This window comes from Varanus komodoensis, unplaced genomic scaffold (assembly GCF_004798865.1).
Source record: "Varanus komodoensis strain SLA01 unplaced genomic scaffold, ASM479886v1 scaffold8, whole genome shotgun sequence".
NCBI classification, from domain to species: domain Eukaryota; kingdom Metazoa; phylum Chordata; class Lepidosauria; order Squamata; family Varanidae; genus Varanus; species Varanus komodoensis.
Window position 1 is genome coordinate 40,477,124 of NW_025336481.1, and position 20,278 is coordinate 40,497,401.

Genomic DNA, 20,278 nt, shown 5'->3' on the forward strand with positions numbered 1-20,278 from the left:
GTAATAATCCAGCTAAAACCAGCATAGTTCAGAAAGTCTCCATGGCTGTGCTGGGAGAGATGAATGTAGCCCTAATGTATGAATAAAATAAATCCCAAATGAGCTATGAACTCTGCAGTGCATCATTTTCTCATGTTCAGTTCTCCAGTATCATTCTTAAATAAACTCTTGAGAGGCTGTTTGGAGAATGTTGCTGAGATCCTATATTCAGCCATGCAGACAGGACCCAGAAGGGAAGTACAACTCATACCCTAAAGGTGTTTCAGTGGCAGTAGCAGGTAAAAGAAATGAGTCCCACTACACAGATTTTTGAGAAAAAGGTAGGAGAATGGCTTTGGATCTATTTGGCTTCTAGCTACTTACCAGAAGGTTGAAACCATGTTTAAATTTCTGCAAACAGTCCACAAATTCATCTGGAGGTGGCGGTTTTGCACGGAGCGTTAAGACACCCTCTGGTGATCAAAGAAAAAAACAAAATCACTAAGACTCTTTGGGAGATGCATCAGTGGTAAACTGGTAAATGGTGTAAATGGTAAAAATGGTAAAATGGTAAATGGTAAATGCCTGGGATCTATAGACATAACAGAAGGAGGAGGTTGAAGGGACTGTACTGCTTTCAACATCACTTCTGAAATTCTTCTACCGTATAAGCAGAAGTAGCACATCAGGGAGGGAGGGCTTAGCCCTTTGCTGGCTGGGTTGGTTTTCGGCCCAAAAAAGGGGGGATCTGGTAGACACTGCTGACCTGAACTTCCAAAAGGCTTTTGGCAAAGTCCCTTACCCAAGACTCCTGAGCAAACTTATCAGCCACAGAGTAAGAGGGGAGATCCTCTTTCTGGATCAGTAACTGGTGAAGGAACTGAAGGCAAAGAGCAGGAATAAACAGCACATTCTTCCATGCATGGGGTATATATTTGGAACGAATGCTTTTGAATTTTTATCGTTTTGTTGTCTTGTTGTTTATATCTGCATGCTATATAGTATTTTATACTGTATGACGTATTGTGGTTTTAGCTATTATTGTTTATCTCTTCTTATCTGTATCACTGTGCCACGTCTGTGATATGAGTCTCCCAGACAGCCTTTTGGCTATGCAGCGGCATACAAATGTAATAAATAACCAAACAAACTTAATCATAGATGATCTGGGATTTGGAGTGAGCAGGGAAGTACTTCCTCATGCAACACGTAGCAAAACTATGGAAAGCACTGCCAAGATGCAGTGATGGCCTCCCATTTTGATGGTTTTAAAGGCAGGCTGGACGAATTCCCGGAGAAGGCGGCTATCACATTTGGGCTGGGTTGGGTTTCCCATCCTAACCGATATGACAGTGTTGTTACAAGACCATGGCCAGCCCAGCATAAATGCTGGTGCAGCACCACTGGCCAAAAAGGCTGCTCCATGACGTGGTCTTTCCCTCTGGCCCAGAAATACCCAGTGCAAGAATGTAATCGCAGCACAAATTGACTTGCGCCTGGAAAGGACGGTTAATGAGTACAATGGAGCGCATCTCACTGAAATGCCATATTTAGGACCATCACCCATTTAAATAAAATCTGAGCTGAGCAACCAAATGTGTTTCAGGTCTAATCCCATGCATATTTAGATAGAACAAAAGTCCTAAAACTTCTAGTATTTTATTTATTTATTTATTTATTTATTTAAAACATGTCTATGCCGCCCCATTCGCCGAAGCCTCGGGGCGGCTCACAAAGTATGGCCCAGCCAGCTTTCTGAACATGCATAAGATTGCACCCTGAATCAGTTAATAGATTAATCAATTAACTTGCACAGAAGTTCATATTATTATAACAACAGTTTTGCAGAAAGAAAACAGGTTTTTTTTAAAGTACTTAGTATTGCATTAATGTCGCATCTTTTTTCCCTTTTCTCTCCATTTCAGAGCATTGTCTGTGTATGTGGAGCAGAAGATGCTGCCTGCAATTTCGTAGCTTATTTAAATGGTAACTTACTTTTTAGGGCATGAATCAGGGCAACAGATGATTAACAAGACTTTTAAACTGATTAATTTCACTACTAGCTCATTAAACATCACTGCCCTATTCACATCTTGTGCTTTATATTACACAATTTTACATGGGAGTAGAAGGGACCCAGTGCTGTGATTGTCAGTCTAGCTTTGCCACTAAAATTTTTTAATCTGAGTATCTCAGAATCACAGCAAGCAAATCACTGACCACAGATGGTTGTTGGGCTGCACCTGATTGACCCTGGACCCGAATTCCTTAAAGTGAACGGAGCAAGCGGTAGTAGCAAACAGCGTGTGAACATGTACTGTAGCACTGTTCGGATGAACGAAACCCCTTACCTCCAGGTCCCTTCTTTTTATTCTTCTTGGTTTTCTTCCTCTTGGAAAGTTCTGCGAATGCTTCTGCTGCTTTTTGAAGTTTGGTGACAAAATATTCAATATCGTCCAAAATGTGGTTTAGAATTTGCTATGGAACAGCAGCAACAAAGAGAATTCAGAAATGTCAGGAGTTCCACCCGAACTGTAGCACAGTTAGTCACAAAGCAAAATTAGAAACCGTTCAGGGGACAAGGAGAACATCTGCAGGAAGCAGCACAAGCATTTCCATACAGTTCTATTTTCCACCGTTTTCCAAACCCATCATCATTAAAAGCTCTTTCAGCAGGATTTGAGATCATTAAGTCCTAGGGCCAAAGACCAATTCTTTCTGCATGTTCTCCCACACTCACAAACATATTGTTGTAACTTCATTCTATTCTAGGGTGGTATGGAGAGCTATTCCCCCGCACCCCGTTATCCAACTTATTCTTTAAATGGCAGGCTGTTAAATTATTATTGGTTGGCAGTCGGGGTTCTTGCCTTCCGGCAAGAAATAACATATTTTAACTGCTTGAATGCAGTATTTTTAGCACTCAGTGAAAGAAGCAGAGGAGGGCCTCGTGTAGAGGAAAGGTCTATGATAAGGCCAAAGAAAGTTCTGAAGCATGAATTTTGCGTGTCCACACCAGACTGGGACTTCCTGCGGGACTTGCATGCAGTCCTCGTCCGTCACAAACTCCTCTTCACTTTTGATCAGCCAGCTCAAAATGGTAGCTAGAACAGGGAGGGTCAAAACTGGCTCTCCTCAGAGCCAAATTGCCACTCCTTGGCCCCAAATAAACAATTGGTAATTTCCCAGCTTTTGTGCAATTTATTCCTATTCTAAAAAGTAGAAATGCCCCTCTGAGAATGTTGTTCCTGTCTGCAAATCATGAGAACACACCCCATACACAACCCCAAATACAAACAGGAATGCAATTCTCCACTTCACGTTTGAAAGTACACCTATGTATAAGTGTGCACTTCTGAAAATGCGTACAGCTTGAAGGAAAAAAGCTTGACAATTGCTCTGTTCCCTTGCCAACCTGCTTGGTGACCAGAGGGGATGCTGCAGGTGGTTTTCTAGGACCTACAGTCCCATTACAGTCTGCCCAGAGAGAAGCCTTCACAGCAACACTCCTTCATTCCTGTGGAACTCCCTGCCACAGGAGGTTGGCCAAGCACCAACCGTGTTGTTTTCTGGCATCTCCAAAAATGTATTTATTTCAGGAAGCCCCCATTTTTTATGTTTCATACAGTGCGCCATTCTTTTTACCTTTGCTATTGCTTATCATTTGTTTGCTCTGAGATATATATGTTTAGACGTGGGTGCTATATAAATGCTATAAACAACCAAATGCTCACCCATCTCTCCTAAAGGTTAGCCAGTGCTAAGCTAAAAGATGCTGCCATATCTGCTCCTGCCACTTTTGCTCCACCTGTTTTCCCTGCATCTGGACTCACCAGTGGAGTGCAGCCCCAGAGGGCTTCCCTAGAATGCAGCTCTCCAACTGAATGAGCTTCAACACCCCTAAGCTGGAGTGTCAGGCTAGACAGAAGAGCCCAGGAAGCTCAGCTTGGCTGTCTTTGCAACTGCCACAGTGACGATAAAATAGCTGCAGGGAGGAGAGCGCGACGCATCTCAGTCTAAGCCCCCTGGGGGAACGGTGGGATATAAATGCACCACCTAATAAAATAGAGTAACAATAAACTGTGGATACTAAACCATTAAATAATTACACAACAACGATGATCACATTGTGCTATCCTGTGCAACCCTGTGGTTCCTTGGAAATGTCTGAGAAATTCCTGGATGAGACTATCTGTAATCGCTGGGCCCTACCCCAGCGGGGCTTCCTTTGGAACGAGGAATGGCAAGAGAGGCCTGGTCATGGTCCAGTGCCACACGTCCCCATGAATCCTCCATGAACACGCCGAGGGGCTCCGCTTCCGGAGCTCAAGACTCTCTGTGTGTCTTGCATCTCCTTTTTTAATCTCTACTAAAGCCACCCCAAATTCAGCGGCATGGTAGCCCTGAGAGGAAGATGGGCAAATGCCTGAGTGACGGTTTGACACTTCGAGGGTTGTCTCGCACTTCAGTCAACAATCATGCTAAGGGTAGGTACCCTTCTCATTGTGTTCTACTTGCAGCTACAGTGGCAGGGGCTGGTTTGAACCTATACATCGCAACATGCTTGGGACAGCAGTGCTTTACAGAATGCCTCTTCTAACCGCCACCTGCACAGGACCTAAGATCTACGTTGGCGGCCTCTGACTGCCACCTCCAAGGAAGAGGCAACAAGGAAGAGGGCCTTCTCGGTGGTGGGCCCCCAGTGGTGGAGTGATCTGCCCACTGAGGCCTGCCTCGCCAGAGCACAGCCATCTCTTTGGGCCAAGTTAGGACTGCCCTCTGAGCCCAGGAGTTTAATGAACTATGAAGGGGCATGTCAGCTGTTTTAACGTGTCAAGTTTTTATTGTTTTAGTTGTTTAAACTGTTTTAAATTTTGCATACTGGAATTTTAAGCTGTCTTTATGATCTCTCTCTTTCACTGCCATCTATTTTTATTACTATGTCTGCTTTCATAAATTGCTGTGAACTGTCCAGAGAGATTTGGCAATATAGAAATAAGGATATAGACAGTTAATAACTAAATACTCCACTAAACATGGCAAAATGGTGGGTGGACATCCCCAGATATGAACTGGACAGGTGCCAGTACACTGTAACCTACTGAGTTTCTTTGGTGGGGTTGCCTCAGCGGCAACTTCAAAAGGAGGACATGGGCCCTTCTGGAGAGGCTGAAAAGCTGGAGAGGACATGCACAGCCTTGCTGAATTGTGAGTGAGCGAGCCTTGCAACCCACTGCTGAGCACAGCCAGGCACAAAAGAAAAGCTGGAGAAAGCAGGCGACTAGTTAAACTTAGCCTCAACTAGCCTGGGCAAAATTTCCTCGAAGAACTGCTTCTTCCACTATCAGTCTGACTGAGCTGGGAGTCATCAGCAGAGGCCCTTCTCACCTGCTCGTTTCCGAGGACAGCTAGGCTGGGGAGTGCAAGGGGACGGGCCTCTTCAGTGGTGACCCCAAGCCCTTGGAATCGGCTCCTCCAAGGGATTCCTCAGACCTTTTCCTTGCAGGTCTTCAGGAAGACTCTGAAGTCTCACCTGTTCTCACTGGGCTGCCCATGGCTCTCAGGCTGCATCCATTTGGGAACTCCCGATGCTTGAATTTTTGCTTTGCTTGACATTTCCTTTAAAATCTTGTATGCCTCCTCACTTCCCACTGTATCAGAGGCATGGCCAGATACTCAAGGAGGGATGAGCCCAGGGGAAGACTGCAGGGGCCAATGGGCTCTCTCGCGAACATACACAGATGAGGCACCTCTTATGCAAGGTGGCTCAGTACCCTAACCCACTGGTTCTCTTTTCCCATCATGTGATCTTGGCATTAGACAGATGGTTGTTATGAGCAGAAGCCAGAGTTACGGCCCAGCTCTTGAGCAACACAGGGAATCAACACACCCTCACACAGCCACTTACAACATCTCTGTCGATCCTGGTCGCCATCATTTCGGCTGTTTCTTCATGCTCATGGAACTGGCGTGCTTTCTCAACTAGGGAAGGAAAAACATGGGCTGAACCACCAAGAGAGCAAACATGTAGTGGGACTTTAAATCGACTGCTTCAGACAAGGAACCCACAAGACAAGAAGAGAAAGGAAAGAGTTGGCATCCATCAGTGACAATGCATATTCCATGCAAGTTGTGAAAAGGGTCACAAGGATAATCTAAGAGATGCTCCAATCCCAAAGTTAATTCCAAAGATTTTGGACCACTCTTGAAAAGTAATTCTATGTTTACTGTTAAAATGCATGCAGCTGTTAGTTGCAAAGTCACATCCGACCCATCGCGACCCATGGGCAACATTCTCCCAAGCCTTCCTGTCCTCCAGCATCCCCCGGAGTCCACTCAAGCTCACAATCTTAAATTGCATTATCGGGGAGGATTAAAATGGGAAGATGAATTACTACAAAACACAAGCCAGAGAACAAATCTATAAAAGTTGCATAAAAATAAGAGGGCACAGTAAAACATAAGTTTAAAAGTCTGGTCTTTGTCAATTATAAAATTTGGTTTTTAAAAAATCCATCTGTATTTGTTATTCCTGAGTGTTTAGGACCAGACTACTAGAAGTTCACGTCTAACTGCTGACGTAGCCTTCCAGGGCTCTTCTCTGAATGTCATCTGCAATGAGTGGCCAGCAGGGCAAGAGCCCCTCTGTAGTGGCCCCCATCTGCGGAACGCCCTTCTGAAGGAGACCAGCCTGGAATCTTTGCTGAGACGAGATGGCAGACGAGACTTTCATTTTTCAACAGGCATTTAGACTTCAATTTGCTGCTTTGGTTATAACTCTTACTTGTATTTTTGCTTGCTTGTATTTTTGCTTGCTTGTATTTTTAATATTTTAATGCATGTTTTGACATTTTCAGTGTTGCATTTATTGTTCTGGTCATTATTGATTTTTAAACGATTGTAAACTGCCCCAAGGGCATCTGTCCACTGGATGTTCTGCCAATTTCTTTCTGTCCTGGAAGATTTCTGTCCTCTGCAGACCGTGGATCCTGCCAATTATGTTGCAAGTGAGACTGACCACTTATGCAAGGCAGATGTAGCAATTCTTGGGGGAAGCTGAAGGGAGGCCTCATGAAGCCCCGCCGACCTGCTCCTTCCAGAATCAAGCATTTCCACTTGCTTTGGTCTATCCTGGAAGTGCTAAATAGTCCCTGCACAGGCAGTGAGGGCCAGTTCTACAACATAGTTGGCAGGATGGATGTGAACTAGAGGAGGCAGAAGAACTCTGCTGGATTCTGCCCTATTTAATAAATATCACCAACATGCTAATATATTCAATAGATGTTCTCTGGAATGAAGCTCCCATCCCTTTTGTCAGCGGTATGATTATAACAGGACACCTGGCCAGAGGGCACCACCGGTTTGTCTGGTCCAGGATGGTCTCACCTTCAGTGCAGTAAAGCTTGTGTTCCACTACAGCAGGAACTAGCTGCAATCCTAACCCTAACCCTAAAGACTTTCAGAGAAGCCCCAGGTGCTGCATTCTAGCAGTGGGTGGGCAAAAAGACAAAAAGCATGGGACTACAACTAGGAAAAATGGGCAAAAGCTGGGAAATCAAAACACAACTGTGTTCCAGGAAAAAGGAACGCAAGCATGGCTACTTGAGGGCAGGCTGTGGGGTCCACTGAAACCAGAGTGCCAGCTTTAATATGAACCACCCACTTGCAAACAAACACAAACAAACTCAGGTTTAATTGGACATTAGTCCCCTTTGTATTTAACAGCACTTCCTCCCTGGTGAATAGGCAAAAGGTTACAACCTAAATTATGTAAAGCAGGAAAATAAATTTGCACATTCTTTCCTGAGTATGTGGTCCAAAGCAACCTTTTAGCTGCTGCGTTATTATCTGGAGCAAACCAGAGTGTGAATACATTCAGGTCTACCTATATGCTACCAAGAGGCTTATCAAAAGCCAGGGTGTAGGTCCAGCTATCATGCAATAAAGGACTGCCTTCCATGTGTAAGGTTTTCACAAAGTTTCGGCAACACTCACAATCTCCTTGTTCAGCTGCCCAAGCGGACCAAGCTGCTACCCGGCTTCTGACATCCACCTGCGTCACGGTACCTGGGGGTACAGGGGCTGGTGCTCTTGGTGGTGGAGGAATAGCGCTGTCAGCTTTGGAGATCATCCTAGGCAGAGGACATAACAAATCAAAACTAAAACACCCAGAAAATGAAACTTGTTTCCCATGGTTTCTGAAAGCACTGGGGAAAGGCACAAACCCTGTAACCTGACATCTCGGATACACCGTCAGTTCTGTCTCTCTGTCCCTGTGGGTGGCAGTATCACCAGTAGCTTACAAACATAAGCCCTTCAATGAGGCTGAATACTAAACTCTTCCAAACTGGAGTGGCATTCACATCTCCATATAAGAGATGCATCACACAAACCAGATGAACATGAATGTATGCTTTCGTATACAATTCTGGTCAAAAGAACCTTTTCACCAGAAAATTAAACTAATGTGTAGCTATCAGGGAAGTTCAGATTTTGCAGATAGGTGGGGAAAGCAGAAGCCCAGGCAGCTTCACAGATGGAGGCTTGGTGCTTTGTTTGGAGTTTTAAATTGCTTGAAGCCATTGTGGAAGCAGGAGCCTGCTTTTTTTGCCACCACAGCGATTTCATCCAAGTGCTCTGCACTTTTACAAACCTCAGGTCATGTCAGTGCATGCTTCTCGTCATCTCCCAGTGGTCCCATTTTGGCTCCATCTCAGATGGTGCTCATCAGCTACGTCTGAAGGAAAACAACGGCATCTTTCCCCAGTCAAGACTTAAGCTTTACCTGAGTGTGTCGAGTCTTCGCTTTGGTTTCCCCCCTTTGTTGTCACTGATTGCACTCTCAATGTCTTCATGGATAAAGTTCGCCTGTTCAGAAGCACAAATAATTTCGTCAGCACAAAAACAAAACACACGAATGCATCCGACGTGGAACATCCTCAGATCTTAAAAGAAGAGCCGAGTGAATGCTGCATGATAAGCAAGTCGGAATTCTGCCCTAAGGAAACAAAGTTTACAGCGAGAAAAGCCAAAATCCTCCAAGGTGCATTATCTGTGCGCACTGTCAATATTATTGCAGCATTGCTGTTGTCACTGAGAGGAGCACAGTGGTGGGAAACACCCATGTAAATTTTACTCAGATACCACGTTCTGCAATGCATTGGCCTTATGTCAAGGAGAAATCCAAAGAGGTCCAAATCGCCCTCCCGAGAGCTCACCTACTGGAGCATCCTTTCTCCAGAGGTAGTTAATTAGATGCATCCTGGAATTCCACAAGGAAACATAAAGGCAGCAGCTTCCTCCCACTGCAGCTTCCTCATAGCTGGAACCACAGCATGCTGCCTCTGAATGCTAAGGCTCCAGAGAACCATCACAACAAGGAGTCACCGATACAGCCTTGAGTCCATAACCGCCTTCCCCAATCTGGTGCCTCCAGATGTGTTAGACCAGAACTCAACCAGCATGGCTAATTATGGGAGCTGCGGCTCAAAACATCTGGAAAACACCAAGTTGAGGAAGGCTGCACCGTACGCTTGGGCCCTCCGGACGGCCACTCCATTTCACACCTTTCCCTAAATTTGTTGTGGCTTTTGCACAGTTTTTCCCTATTCGGAAAGGTTGAAATGCCTTTGCTAATCTCTCCTAAAGCTTATACTGGCAGTGAGAGATCTGAGGTGGTGCATTCTGGCATGGCTGCTATTTTGCCCCCCCCCCCCCCGCTTTCTATCTGGCCCTGTGCCCTCTGTGGCCTTCAAACCGACCCACCACGGGGAGGCAGCGTCAGCAGCTTTTCCATAATGAAAGTTGGCCCTTGGGTTAAGGGGAGTTCAGCATCCCCAGTTAAGCCCATCTGAGCCCACGCACCACCAGGGGCCATATATTCATTATGTGGGGGGAAATTCTTTCTCCTTTTGGCTCTCCTGAATTTACTGCCAATCTCTTTCACAGTGGGATCCTGGGCTGCAATATGCATTCCTGTCCGTTCGAAGTGGTCCTGCATCACCCCTCCACTCAGTGAATGTTTGAGGCAACAGGCAATCAAGACAACACGAAGAATAAAATGCATCAGAATATTTAAATAAACCCTCCTGAAACTGTTTGAGACCTGATGATTAATAATAATTAAAGATCCAGAGAAAGTCATTCCGCATTAAAAGTCTGGCAAAGCAGTCACATCTTTGTCGGTGATGATGAGGGCACTAGGGAGGAGGGCCGCCTATTCTCCCTTGGGATGGAATTCCACTCCTGGGCCTGAGACATGGAGAAAAGCCTTCCTTTTAAAAACCTCTGTCTGGCCCCCGCTTGTCTCTGTTTCTAGGCACCCTCTGCTCCCACCCTCGTGCCGTTGCTCATATGTTCAGGAGCACCTTTGTCCATATATTCCACCTCGCCAGCTAAGATCCTCTGGGGAAAATCTGATATCCCAAACTGTCAGCTTTAAGAGGCAGTTAAAGATGTAGCTCCTCCAATAGGCCTCCCCAGGTATCAGTTTTATTTGATATGTTGTTTTTAGTCAGTTTTAATTACAGTTGGTTTTAATTTCTTGCAAACTGCCCAGGGCTTATGGGAATGGGGCAGTATATAAAAATTAAAATAAGCAAGCAAGCAAGCAAGCAAGCAAATGCCAGCCCACAGTCCCAGGAAGCATGCAGGAAGCAACGTAGTTCAGAGATTTTAGGTTCTTAGCTTCTGGCTCTGCTGCTTCCCATTAAGAGGAAGGGATTTCGCTGCCTGAAGGAAAGAACAAGACGGCACTGCCTCCCTCTGCAGGTGCAAAAGCCGAACGGACTGGCTGTGGCATCTTCCTTCAATACTGGTGGTGGAACAGTGCTCTGCAGAAGTCCTGAAGGCAGCAGGAGAGCTCAGGGGAAGCCGGCTCCCCTACAACATCTTGCAGTGGACTCCAGGCATCTGCTGCCCGAGGTGGCTGCTTTGCTCTGCCTACTGGTAGGGCTGGCCATGGGTGGCAGGCAAGCAGCTGTCTGCCTGAGACCCTGGAAGGATGGTTGCAGAACCTCAGGAGCATGGTCCCAACCAGGCACTCCTGGGATCCCATTCTGGCCCCAGAGAGGCTTCATTCCAGCCTCCCCAGGATACCAATCTGAGCCTCTGGAGTTTGCCAGAAGGCCAACCCCATTTCTCCAACCAGTGCTCACTGGTGGCTTTCCCAAACCCCCACATTCTAAAAGATCAGAACCCTTCTCCGATAAGGATTGGTGCTTAGTTATGAGTGGGAAGAGCTTCACTGGTCCTGCCCTTTTGCCATCACCATTTCCCCCTTTTGCTCTCAGCTCTGCCCATCACTGGAGCAGGTCCCCTTTCCAAAAGGGAATCTGGCCCTTGAGCAGCTCTACCTGGAAGAGACAGCCAGCCATTCCCTATACCGTACTGGCCATTTTGGGGAGTGGAGCAAGATGTCTTGCAGAACCATGTTCCACTTCTATCTCAAGGTGGCCTCCCAGAAAAAGCAGCTGCTGAGCAAGGCCTGAAGGAGGCACTCAACCTGTTTTGTCCACAATCTCAACTGCTTCCCCAGAATTGCTTCTCCTTCTATGGCTGACTGATGCAGCACCTATACCACTCACCACCCAAGCCTGTTTACACATAAACCAGCTCAGAAGGATTGTTAAAAATGGCAGTCGAAAATATTTCTGGAAGCTGGATGACAAGAAGCCAAACTCTGTTTGGGATTATTGGCTCATCAGCAAAAAGGTATTCCTCACAGAGCAAATGGTCCACTTCCAATTAAATACAGAACAGCTGCTCTTTAAAAAATGTAGGAGCAAAACCTGCCAATATTGGTCAATGCTTCTCACACCTCCTCAGACGCCAAAGCCATCAGATTCTTATCCAAGTTCTTACCAGGTTCACAAGAAAGTCATAATCTAAGAGGCACTTCTAGGTCAGAACTTATCATTCTGCACTGCCATGTAAAAGCAAGACACACATTCATCTCTCACTATCACATCATGCTGATTTCCACTCATTAGTAGGTTGATTAGTGAAGGTTTCCACCTTTGGTCTTGCATCAGCTGCTCTACACAGGAACCCCGGAGCTTCTGCCATGGGATTCCACTGCATTCCTGAGCATCCCAGGGGCAGACCTATGGCTTTGAGTGAACCTGCTTGGTTTCTCTGCTTTCCCACATGCAAGATACATGAGTGCACCACAGCACACCTCCATCCTTCCCTGCAGCTGCATGTTATAGCCAGCAATTGCTAAGAGAGAGCAAGCTCCCTTTGGTTAGAGCATGACCAAGCCCCACATTAAGAAGCTTCCAAAGCAAAATTCCCACTGGGCTACATTGTTAGCCAGCTTAGGGAGTGCCCCTATGAATAACCACACTCAGGAGCAATTCTCCAGGGATGGAAGGTGATTTCTCAATGCTGATGCCTAGGTGACTTTCAAAGGTGGGCCTGCCAAGAGTCTGCTTCATACATGGCCCTGTCATGTTATGTTCCAAACAGCATGGAATGTAAGAGTAAGCCTTGAGCTGGTGCATAATTCTGGATGCATACACAGGTCCTGCTTACAGAGCTCAGTTCTGACATTTTGATAAATCATGGTTTGGGATCTTAATTTGGGAGCATGAGATGGTTTGCACAAAACAACATTTGCCAGCTCCAGACAACACAGCAAGTAACTGCTGCAAACCATACGCAGAGGTTAGTGATATTTTTTTCCTCTTACGTGCAATGGCGACAAGGAGAGTTAGTGACTCACCACGAACTGTCATAAAACAAAGCACAGCTTGCCATTATATCTGCATGACACCCTAGTGTGAACCAGGCTTTATGTAGCTTGCCCCCTTTTCCCATAGATCATTTGACTGAATCAGCTCTACTTGCAAAGAGCACATAGAATATGTTCTGTGAACCAAGGCTTATCTATATAATTGGGAAAGTGTGCACAGGCAAACCTGAGGGTCACTTCTACACTCAACAAACAAGAAAGGTAAATTGCAAAACCCATTTCAAATGTTAAGTCAAAACAGCAATGCTGCATTTGGGAATTCAGATTCTAATTTACCACCACAAAGTTTTACTCCTTAAAAGTGTTCTGAAATCAATTAACTTGAAAGAAAGGATTGCATGCATGGCGGAGTGGGGAAATTGCTCCTGAAAGCTGCTATTTAGTTCTTCGCAACTGTAAGCAAGAAAGCAACTGGTATGGCATCCAACTATTTAAACCATGGGATGTCATCGGATTACGGGACTACTACTGATAATTTGCTCAGCCAATCTGCTGGGCTGGCAAGGACAATATCAAAACCAGGAAGAGCCAGGGCTGGCAATATGTTTACCTCTGTGCCTTGGCTAGAATTCCACTATCCAATGTCTTGACACACCTTTCGAAGAGTTGCTGGATATGTATCATTAGAACGTGAGCTCAGAATCCTGGGGCAACTTGGGGCTTATTCACACATTCATGTTCAGCACTTGATTACTGCAGCCTGAATAGGTCAACTGCATGTGTGCATAGCCTAACGCGATGAAACACTATTTGTGGCTCTTCTGCATGGAATTCCGATGCTTAACCACGGACACAGTTCGCCTGGAATGCACTGAATGAGAAATGGCACTTGGACTTGGACTGTATTTTGTTTCCATTAAAAAAACCCTTCTTCCTCGTTCATGAAATGTGATGCTTACCAGTGGTGTAGTAATATACTGAAAGCACATGTACCCATCATGACAATACCTGCAGTCACACCCCAAAGGAAAGTCCAAATATTCAAGCAGTGATGCTGATCTTTATCAGCGAACCAGTTTTGCAGTTTCCACGTCACCAAGGCCAGACTGCGTCACCCATTTTCAAGCCCAAGTCAACACTTTGCATCCTAATGATGACAGCTCACAACATTGCTGTCACACACAATAATCCAGGATTCCAGCTAAGCTCAGAGGGTGCTGGATGAAGTCATTCTCCCTGCTCTGGTGCAATGACTCACTGAGCCCAGGCTGTGCTACAGCACTGATGACCACCAGCTACAGCCAGCTATTAAAACAAAACAAAAACAAACCAGGAAAATTCATGGAAGACAAGTGAAACAAAGCTGTTGAACGTAACGACTAAATCTTATGTCCAGTGGTAGCTTGTCCTTAAGTGCAGGTAGTCCCCCAGTTACAAATGTCTGAGTTATGAACAACTTGTACTTATGAATGAACTGCCATAAATAAAGCCTGTTGATTTTAAAAAATTACAGTGGAAATTCATCATCACCATAGAGAGAGAGGGCGTGGAAGGGGAGAGAAGGAAGCCTCTGAAGCATCACCAGAGAGAGAGAGGGCATGGATGGGGAGAGAGGGAGGCCTCTGAAGCATCACCAGAGAGAGAGAGGGCATGGATGGGGAGAGAGGGAGCTCTCTGAAGCATCACCATAGAGAGAGAGGGCATGGATGGGGAGAGAGGGAGGTCTCTGAAGCATCATCATAGAGAAAGGAACCAAGAGGGGAGAAAGGGAGGCTTCCAAAGCAGGCCTTCCCACCCTACATGTCCAGATAGGGAAATCTCCCCCTTGCTGCAAAGAGGAGGCACTGACGAGTTGGACAGGGGACGGCAGACTAGAAATATTAGTGTTTTTTCCGCTTTCATGGGGGTCCTGTGCCCTCAACCTCTGCAAATGTGGAGGACCAACTACACAAGATCCGACTAACATACAAATTCAACTTAAAGATGAATTTCCAACTCATTTGTAACCCAGGGATTGTCTGTATTAGGTGCTGGGGCAAAAAACTATAGAAGACCCCATTTATTGCTCTACTGGTCAGTGCCCAGAGGTACCGAAACAGCCTGTTGAACAAGGAAAGCTACGCTTAAGCACACTCAGAAACTGAGGTGCAGTGAACGACTAATTTATATGAATGTAATCGCTGCAGAGGACAGCCTGGAAGTTGCCTGCTTGCACTCAGATTATGATCTCCTAACATATTGTAACTCTGACATATTCTTGGCCTCTGCTTTCATTGTCCCAGGAAAACAGATTCTGTTTGGCAGTCACACGGGACAATTTTGCTATTACTATCACTGGAAGAGTTCCAACAGTTTCATTTCACAACAGATTGTACTGTGCAATGCATTCGAAAGATGATATAATAATTGGGGCTGCAGTTACTGGAGGAGAAAATGAACTCCCAATTAATTTGCTTGCTAGGACCCGAAGGCAGAAATTATGCATTTTTCCACTATCACAGCAAATGCCCCAGATCTGATGAACATTGACAATTCCAGACAAACCCTGGATTTTCAACAATTCAGAGACACACAGATGAATGTGGACAAATGCAGGTAGAAGGGCAGTTTCACCAGTTTACCTCCAATTTTGGGCACATTTGTGAAAGTTACATGAGACTGCCAACATTTGCTATGAGCTGTATATATTACAAGGAGTGAGAAAGGGGCACACCATGGCTTTTTAATTAAGTCTTCTCCCTTCAGCATTTTATAGGAGCTTCTTCTTCAGAAGGAAGCTGAATGTCGCCTCTTATATCCCTCCAATTTATTTAGTATTGCATAAAAGCCTAGCCTAAAAACTTGCTTGAAATTCCTGAGGGCAGTGGTTCAGCTGAGCTCTTTCCACATACAAAGCAGGCAAAAGATTGACTCCAAAAATTGAACTTTATAGCTGAAGGATCACATGCACACTTTGGCCCAATTCGTACATGAAGATCTAGGTCTGATTACATCATTCATCAGAATGAAAACTAGTTTTGTGCCTCTAGGCTTTTAGTGTATTTTGATAAAGGGCAGATGACAAACTGTTTCAGCTTGGTTTTGATCAAGTTTCACCTAGTTTGCACCTTCCAGACTGAACATGGACTTTCCAAGCTTGTAATATGATCTGCAGCAGCCCAATATTCGTCTGCATGCATTTGGCAGCATGTGTGCAGTTGAGAAAAGATCATGAAAAAATGCACACTTCTAAAAAATATGCCCAATTACACTGGAATCAACAGAAGAGAAGGCATGCGTTTCAATGATGCATACAACTGATGTGAATATAAGTTAGCAAATTAAAGATAAAAGGCATTTGAGCCTGCAACAAAGAGCTGAAACTTGTTCTGTCCAAGGGGCCAAATTCAATTTGGAGTTGCACTTAGGGGAAAGCAGGATGGGGCCAGCATACCAAAGATACTAGTCTAATTTCACTCCAAATTCTCACTGCCAGTAGCTAAGCCTTTGGAGAGGCGTTTCACTTTTCTAAAATGAGGTGGGGAAGCACCCCAAAGCCATGAAACTGCCACACAATCGATGTTCAGGATGAAGGGAGGTGGCTGTCAAGAGAACTCCAGGGGTGGATCAGATTCGGTCCAAAGGCCTGCAGGTCAACACATCTGCCCCAGGCAATTAATGTCCGAACTCTGCTTACCTTTATCTTATCACACTGGAAAAGATGAAGATCTGCTTTGCTTTGGGATGGCTCTTTGCACACTAAGGCAAGGATGGAGTCGTAGTTGCAGCTGTTCAGCACAGCCTGGCAGTGCTGGATGGTACTCAGGGGGAAGTTCTCCAGTTCATTCTGCCGGAGTGAAGAAAAGCCGTGACATGACCGGTTAAAGTCGCTGCATCAAAGCCCCAAGGCGCTGATGCTCTGTGAGGCTTAAATGTCATGATTCATATAGGGCAAACTATAAAGCTGGGATAAAAAATGATACAGAACCCTGCAAATGGTTTCCTTCCTTCCCTTTGAGACAGTTTCCCTCTTACCCACCATTTTGAAAATAAAAATGCCGCATTCGCGAGCTCTTACCTTCGATTCTAAGTCCACCAGACTGACAGCTCTGTCATCCACTTGGAGAATCATATCTTGAGTCCACACCTTGCCTTTGGCATCCAGCAGTTTCAGCTTCCTTATTCCGTCATCAACTGTGATCATGGCCTCTTTCCGATCCAAAACAAAAGTAGTCAAGTGCTGATGGACAACAGGGGTTGAGGCAGAGAAAACCAATTAGAGAGACATTGTTTTGACAAGGATTTCGGAGTCTACTTACTTGGTGTTTTGTGTTTTGCTTTTGGGGAAGGAGGACTTCGAAAATCTACTCCTCAACAAAAAGGCGTCTTATTTATTAGAATGAAAACAGTTATTTGATGTATTTAAATCACCTCCGAGTCCAACCAGCCACAGCAAAGAGTGGAGGCCCCAACACGTCCCGCAAGGCTAAATCTAGCACTGTGAGCCTGGAGCGTCCTCCCAGCTGCAGCGCTGAGGTTGGAACAGCAAGCATGAGCGGGAGGTTTGTGGGTGCTCCCACTCCACGAGTGCAGGACAGGGTTCAGGTGACTCGAGGATGAGGCTGGAGGGCAGCCTGCTGTGGAAGAACGGCAAGAAATCCCATGCGGCACTTAACAAGAGGCGAAAGGTCAGCCAAGCAGTGGCAATGATGCCAAGGTTTACAGGAACAAGAAGTGGAGGGTGTTAGTTGTGGGAGACTCCCTGCTGCATGGGATGGAAACACATGTACGTGAGGAAGAGCTATGGACTCATCAGGTATGCTGCCTCCCTAATTAGTGAAGTAAGTGAAAGATTGGCAAGGCTCATACAGCCCACTGACATGTATCCCTTTCTTCTTATACCTGTGGAAACAAATTTCACTGCCAAGCAAAGCTTTGGAGAAATTATGTCAGACTTTGAAGCTTGTTTATTTATTTTGATTGGGTAGCCTTCTTAATGGACTGTGGGAATGCTGTGGACAGAATCTATCTTGACTTTAGCAAAGCTTTTGACAAGGGCACTATGATATCCTGATTAGCAAACTAGTTGAAAGTGGGCTAGATGGAACAACGATCAGGTGGATCCAAAGTTGGCTACGGAATTGGACTCAAAGCAATTCATCGAGAAGAAGCCAGAGTCTGGCTGGACATCAGGAAGACCTTCCTGACTGTTAGGGCATTAGGTCAATGGAAGCAATGGCCGAGGGAAGTTGTGGGCTCTTCCACACTAGAGGCATTCAAGATGCAACTGGACAGCCCTCTGAGAGGGATGGTTAAACTGCTCAGTCTTGCCCTGAGCAGGGGGTTAAACCTGATGGCCCTCTGGCTCCTTCCAACTCTACTGTTCCAGGATTCTAGCATTCTTTTCATGCTGAAGGCAAAGAGGACAGAGGTAAGAGTACCGATTGCCTACTTCAAGACTGTAGCCAGAGCTGGGAATCTGAATGATCCTGTGGCCTACCAAGCCACAGTGTGGCTGTAGCCCACTCACACTAATGGCAGGAATGCTAATACTGACTAACTCAAGTTTCATCAATTTCAGTGGGTCAGAGTGGGACAGCATTTGGATCCAAACCCTGACGCCATGTTTTAGATGGTGGAGAGACCATCGACAGGGGTTCCTCTAAGGCACAAGTAGAGAACTAGACAGGAAAGAACACAACAGAGCGATCCCTTCAAATAACCACCCCACAGGCCATTCAGAATGTCAAAGGGCAAAAGCAGCTCTTGAACTTGCACCTGGAATCGTACTCATGTTTGATTTGAAGGGTGTGGAAACGAGCATTTGAAAAGGGAATTCGTTAATGTTTGTACAGCCACTCAGCCCAAGGCAAACCAGACCAGGCCTAACCCCCAAAGCGCCTCATCCACTTTCCGCCGCATCTTTGCGTTGCTCTCTGATCCCACTTTAGGCTGCACTTGATTGCTTGACCATGTGAACGCGTCAGAAGGATGAGAAAGTTATCTCGGAATCCGTAACTGCACAAAGAAACTCTAAGCCCACATTAATAGCATGCCAGACTGATTGAAAACACTGTGGAAATCTGAGCTCCCTGATTGCACTGAGAGCTAATCACAGAGAGGGGGTCTTTTCCCCCTCAATACCACCTTTGATGCTATTTCAAAGGCTGTCATAGGAGGTGTTAAATACAGCAGGTCTATTTTTTCCCTTAGAAGTCTTTCTGAATGGAGCTATAGTTAGCTTTCAGCCCAACCTAGTCCCCACTCCTTTCACAAAGCACTAAAGTTAAAAAAAATACATCAGATGAAAACCATCGGGGTTGCTACTGCACACTTATCCAGAGTACAATGTATATGAGTAAGGTATTCATACTTGGTGAAAGCTATAAATAGAAAAAAAAAACCATGGGGACATGTTTAAATAAGGTATCACATCTTACTTCTTAAAAAGAAATCACGATGGGTTACACAAAATCGGACACATCTCAAGCAATTCTTAAAACAATGCAATCTGTGGTGAAGTCACAGCATAAAACAATTAAGGGTGCAGATTCTAGGCATGCTTACTTGGGAGTAAATTCCACTGAATTCCATGGTGCCCTTACATGCCGACTTGCGGGACAGAAGCACTGTTCCCCCTTTTCTTGTAAGTGCCCCAACACTGGGCTAGAGTTCCTTTTCAGGGCCTGCGGCACCACCACAAAGAAGGTGCCCTGTCCTTGCCCTAAGAACCAAAGGACGAAGGCTCCCCAAGAGCCGGGGGCGTTTATGTGAAAGCAGGCATTCCACAGGGAATTGTGCTCAGGGCTCAGGGTGCAGCTACCTCTTCCAACCTGGTTTCCTCCAGAAGTTTTGAACTTCAGCTGCCACCATGACTGTTTAGTCTTGCTGACTGGGGCTGATGGAGTATGTTGTAGAAGCCCACTCTTTGGCTCAGGGCACCATCCAGTTCCAAATAAGTCCCCAAACCCAGAGGCTTATGTTCAGGCTATGCGGGGCAGGAGGAGCACCAGAGGTGACCACTAGCTCCTAATTTTCCCGCTAGATGGGACTTTTCCCTACCTAGGGGAAGCGTTCTGGAGTGTGAGGGAAGAAGGCTGGAAAGGCTCCAGGAAAGCTCATGCCCCGGCCTCTCCAGTCCCTTCTCCATTCATCTCAAGTAGCCGCCTTCCCCACTCTCTGAGGTTGTATTCCCCACCTTGGGGAGCAACCAGATGCTTCCATGTTGGCTGCAAAGGGAAAGGGTGGGGGAATGGGCACTACGATTCCCAGCTCAGAGGCTGGATGCCATACTCTTTGATCTGGGATGCCAACATATCCTATAGCCTCTTGGATGCTCCCCCAATATTGTTCAAGCTACTGTTCTTCCCTCCTCTTACCAGTCTCTCTCTCTGAAATAGACTTAAGTCAACTTAGAAAACAATACGACAAAAGCAACATCCATCCATTTACATCTATTAACCACATTTCTTATCCTGCCCCTCTTCCAAGGAACTCAGCTTGCTGCACACGATTCTTCCCACCCCTTTTATTCTAGAAACAACATCATGAGGTTGGGATTGATGGAGCATGGAAGCCAGCTCTCCCAGTCCACATCCAGCAAACCGTCCCAACCTGTCTCTACTT

At 45.8% G+C, this 20,278-nt stretch overlaps 1 protein-coding gene across 6 annotated transcripts in view; it reads right to left on the reverse strand.

Annotated features, from left to right (window-relative positions):
• EPS8 (epidermal growth factor receptor pathway substrate 8) overlaps positions 1-20,278 on the reverse strand; it is a 151,570-nt gene that overhangs the window by 33,082 nt on the left and 98,210 nt on the right. For all 6 annotated transcript variants that reach the window (XM_044454859.1, XM_044454854.1, XM_044454856.1 and 3 more), the window contains exons 5-11: positions 16,731-16,892; positions 16,350-16,499; positions 8,765-8,847; positions 7,975-8,111; positions 5,888-5,961; positions 2,331-2,457; positions 364-452 (exon numbers count right to left, since the gene is read on the reverse strand). In XM_044454859.1, the coding sequence (XP_044310794.1) occupies positions 364-452; positions 2,331-2,457; positions 5,888-5,961; positions 7,975-8,111; positions 8,765-8,847; positions 16,350-16,499; positions 16,731-16,892 (822 nt within the window). The remainder of the gene's footprint in view (positions 1-363; positions 453-2,330; positions 2,458-5,887; positions 5,962-7,974; positions 8,112-8,764; positions 8,848-16,349; positions 16,500-16,730; positions 16,893-20,278) is intronic.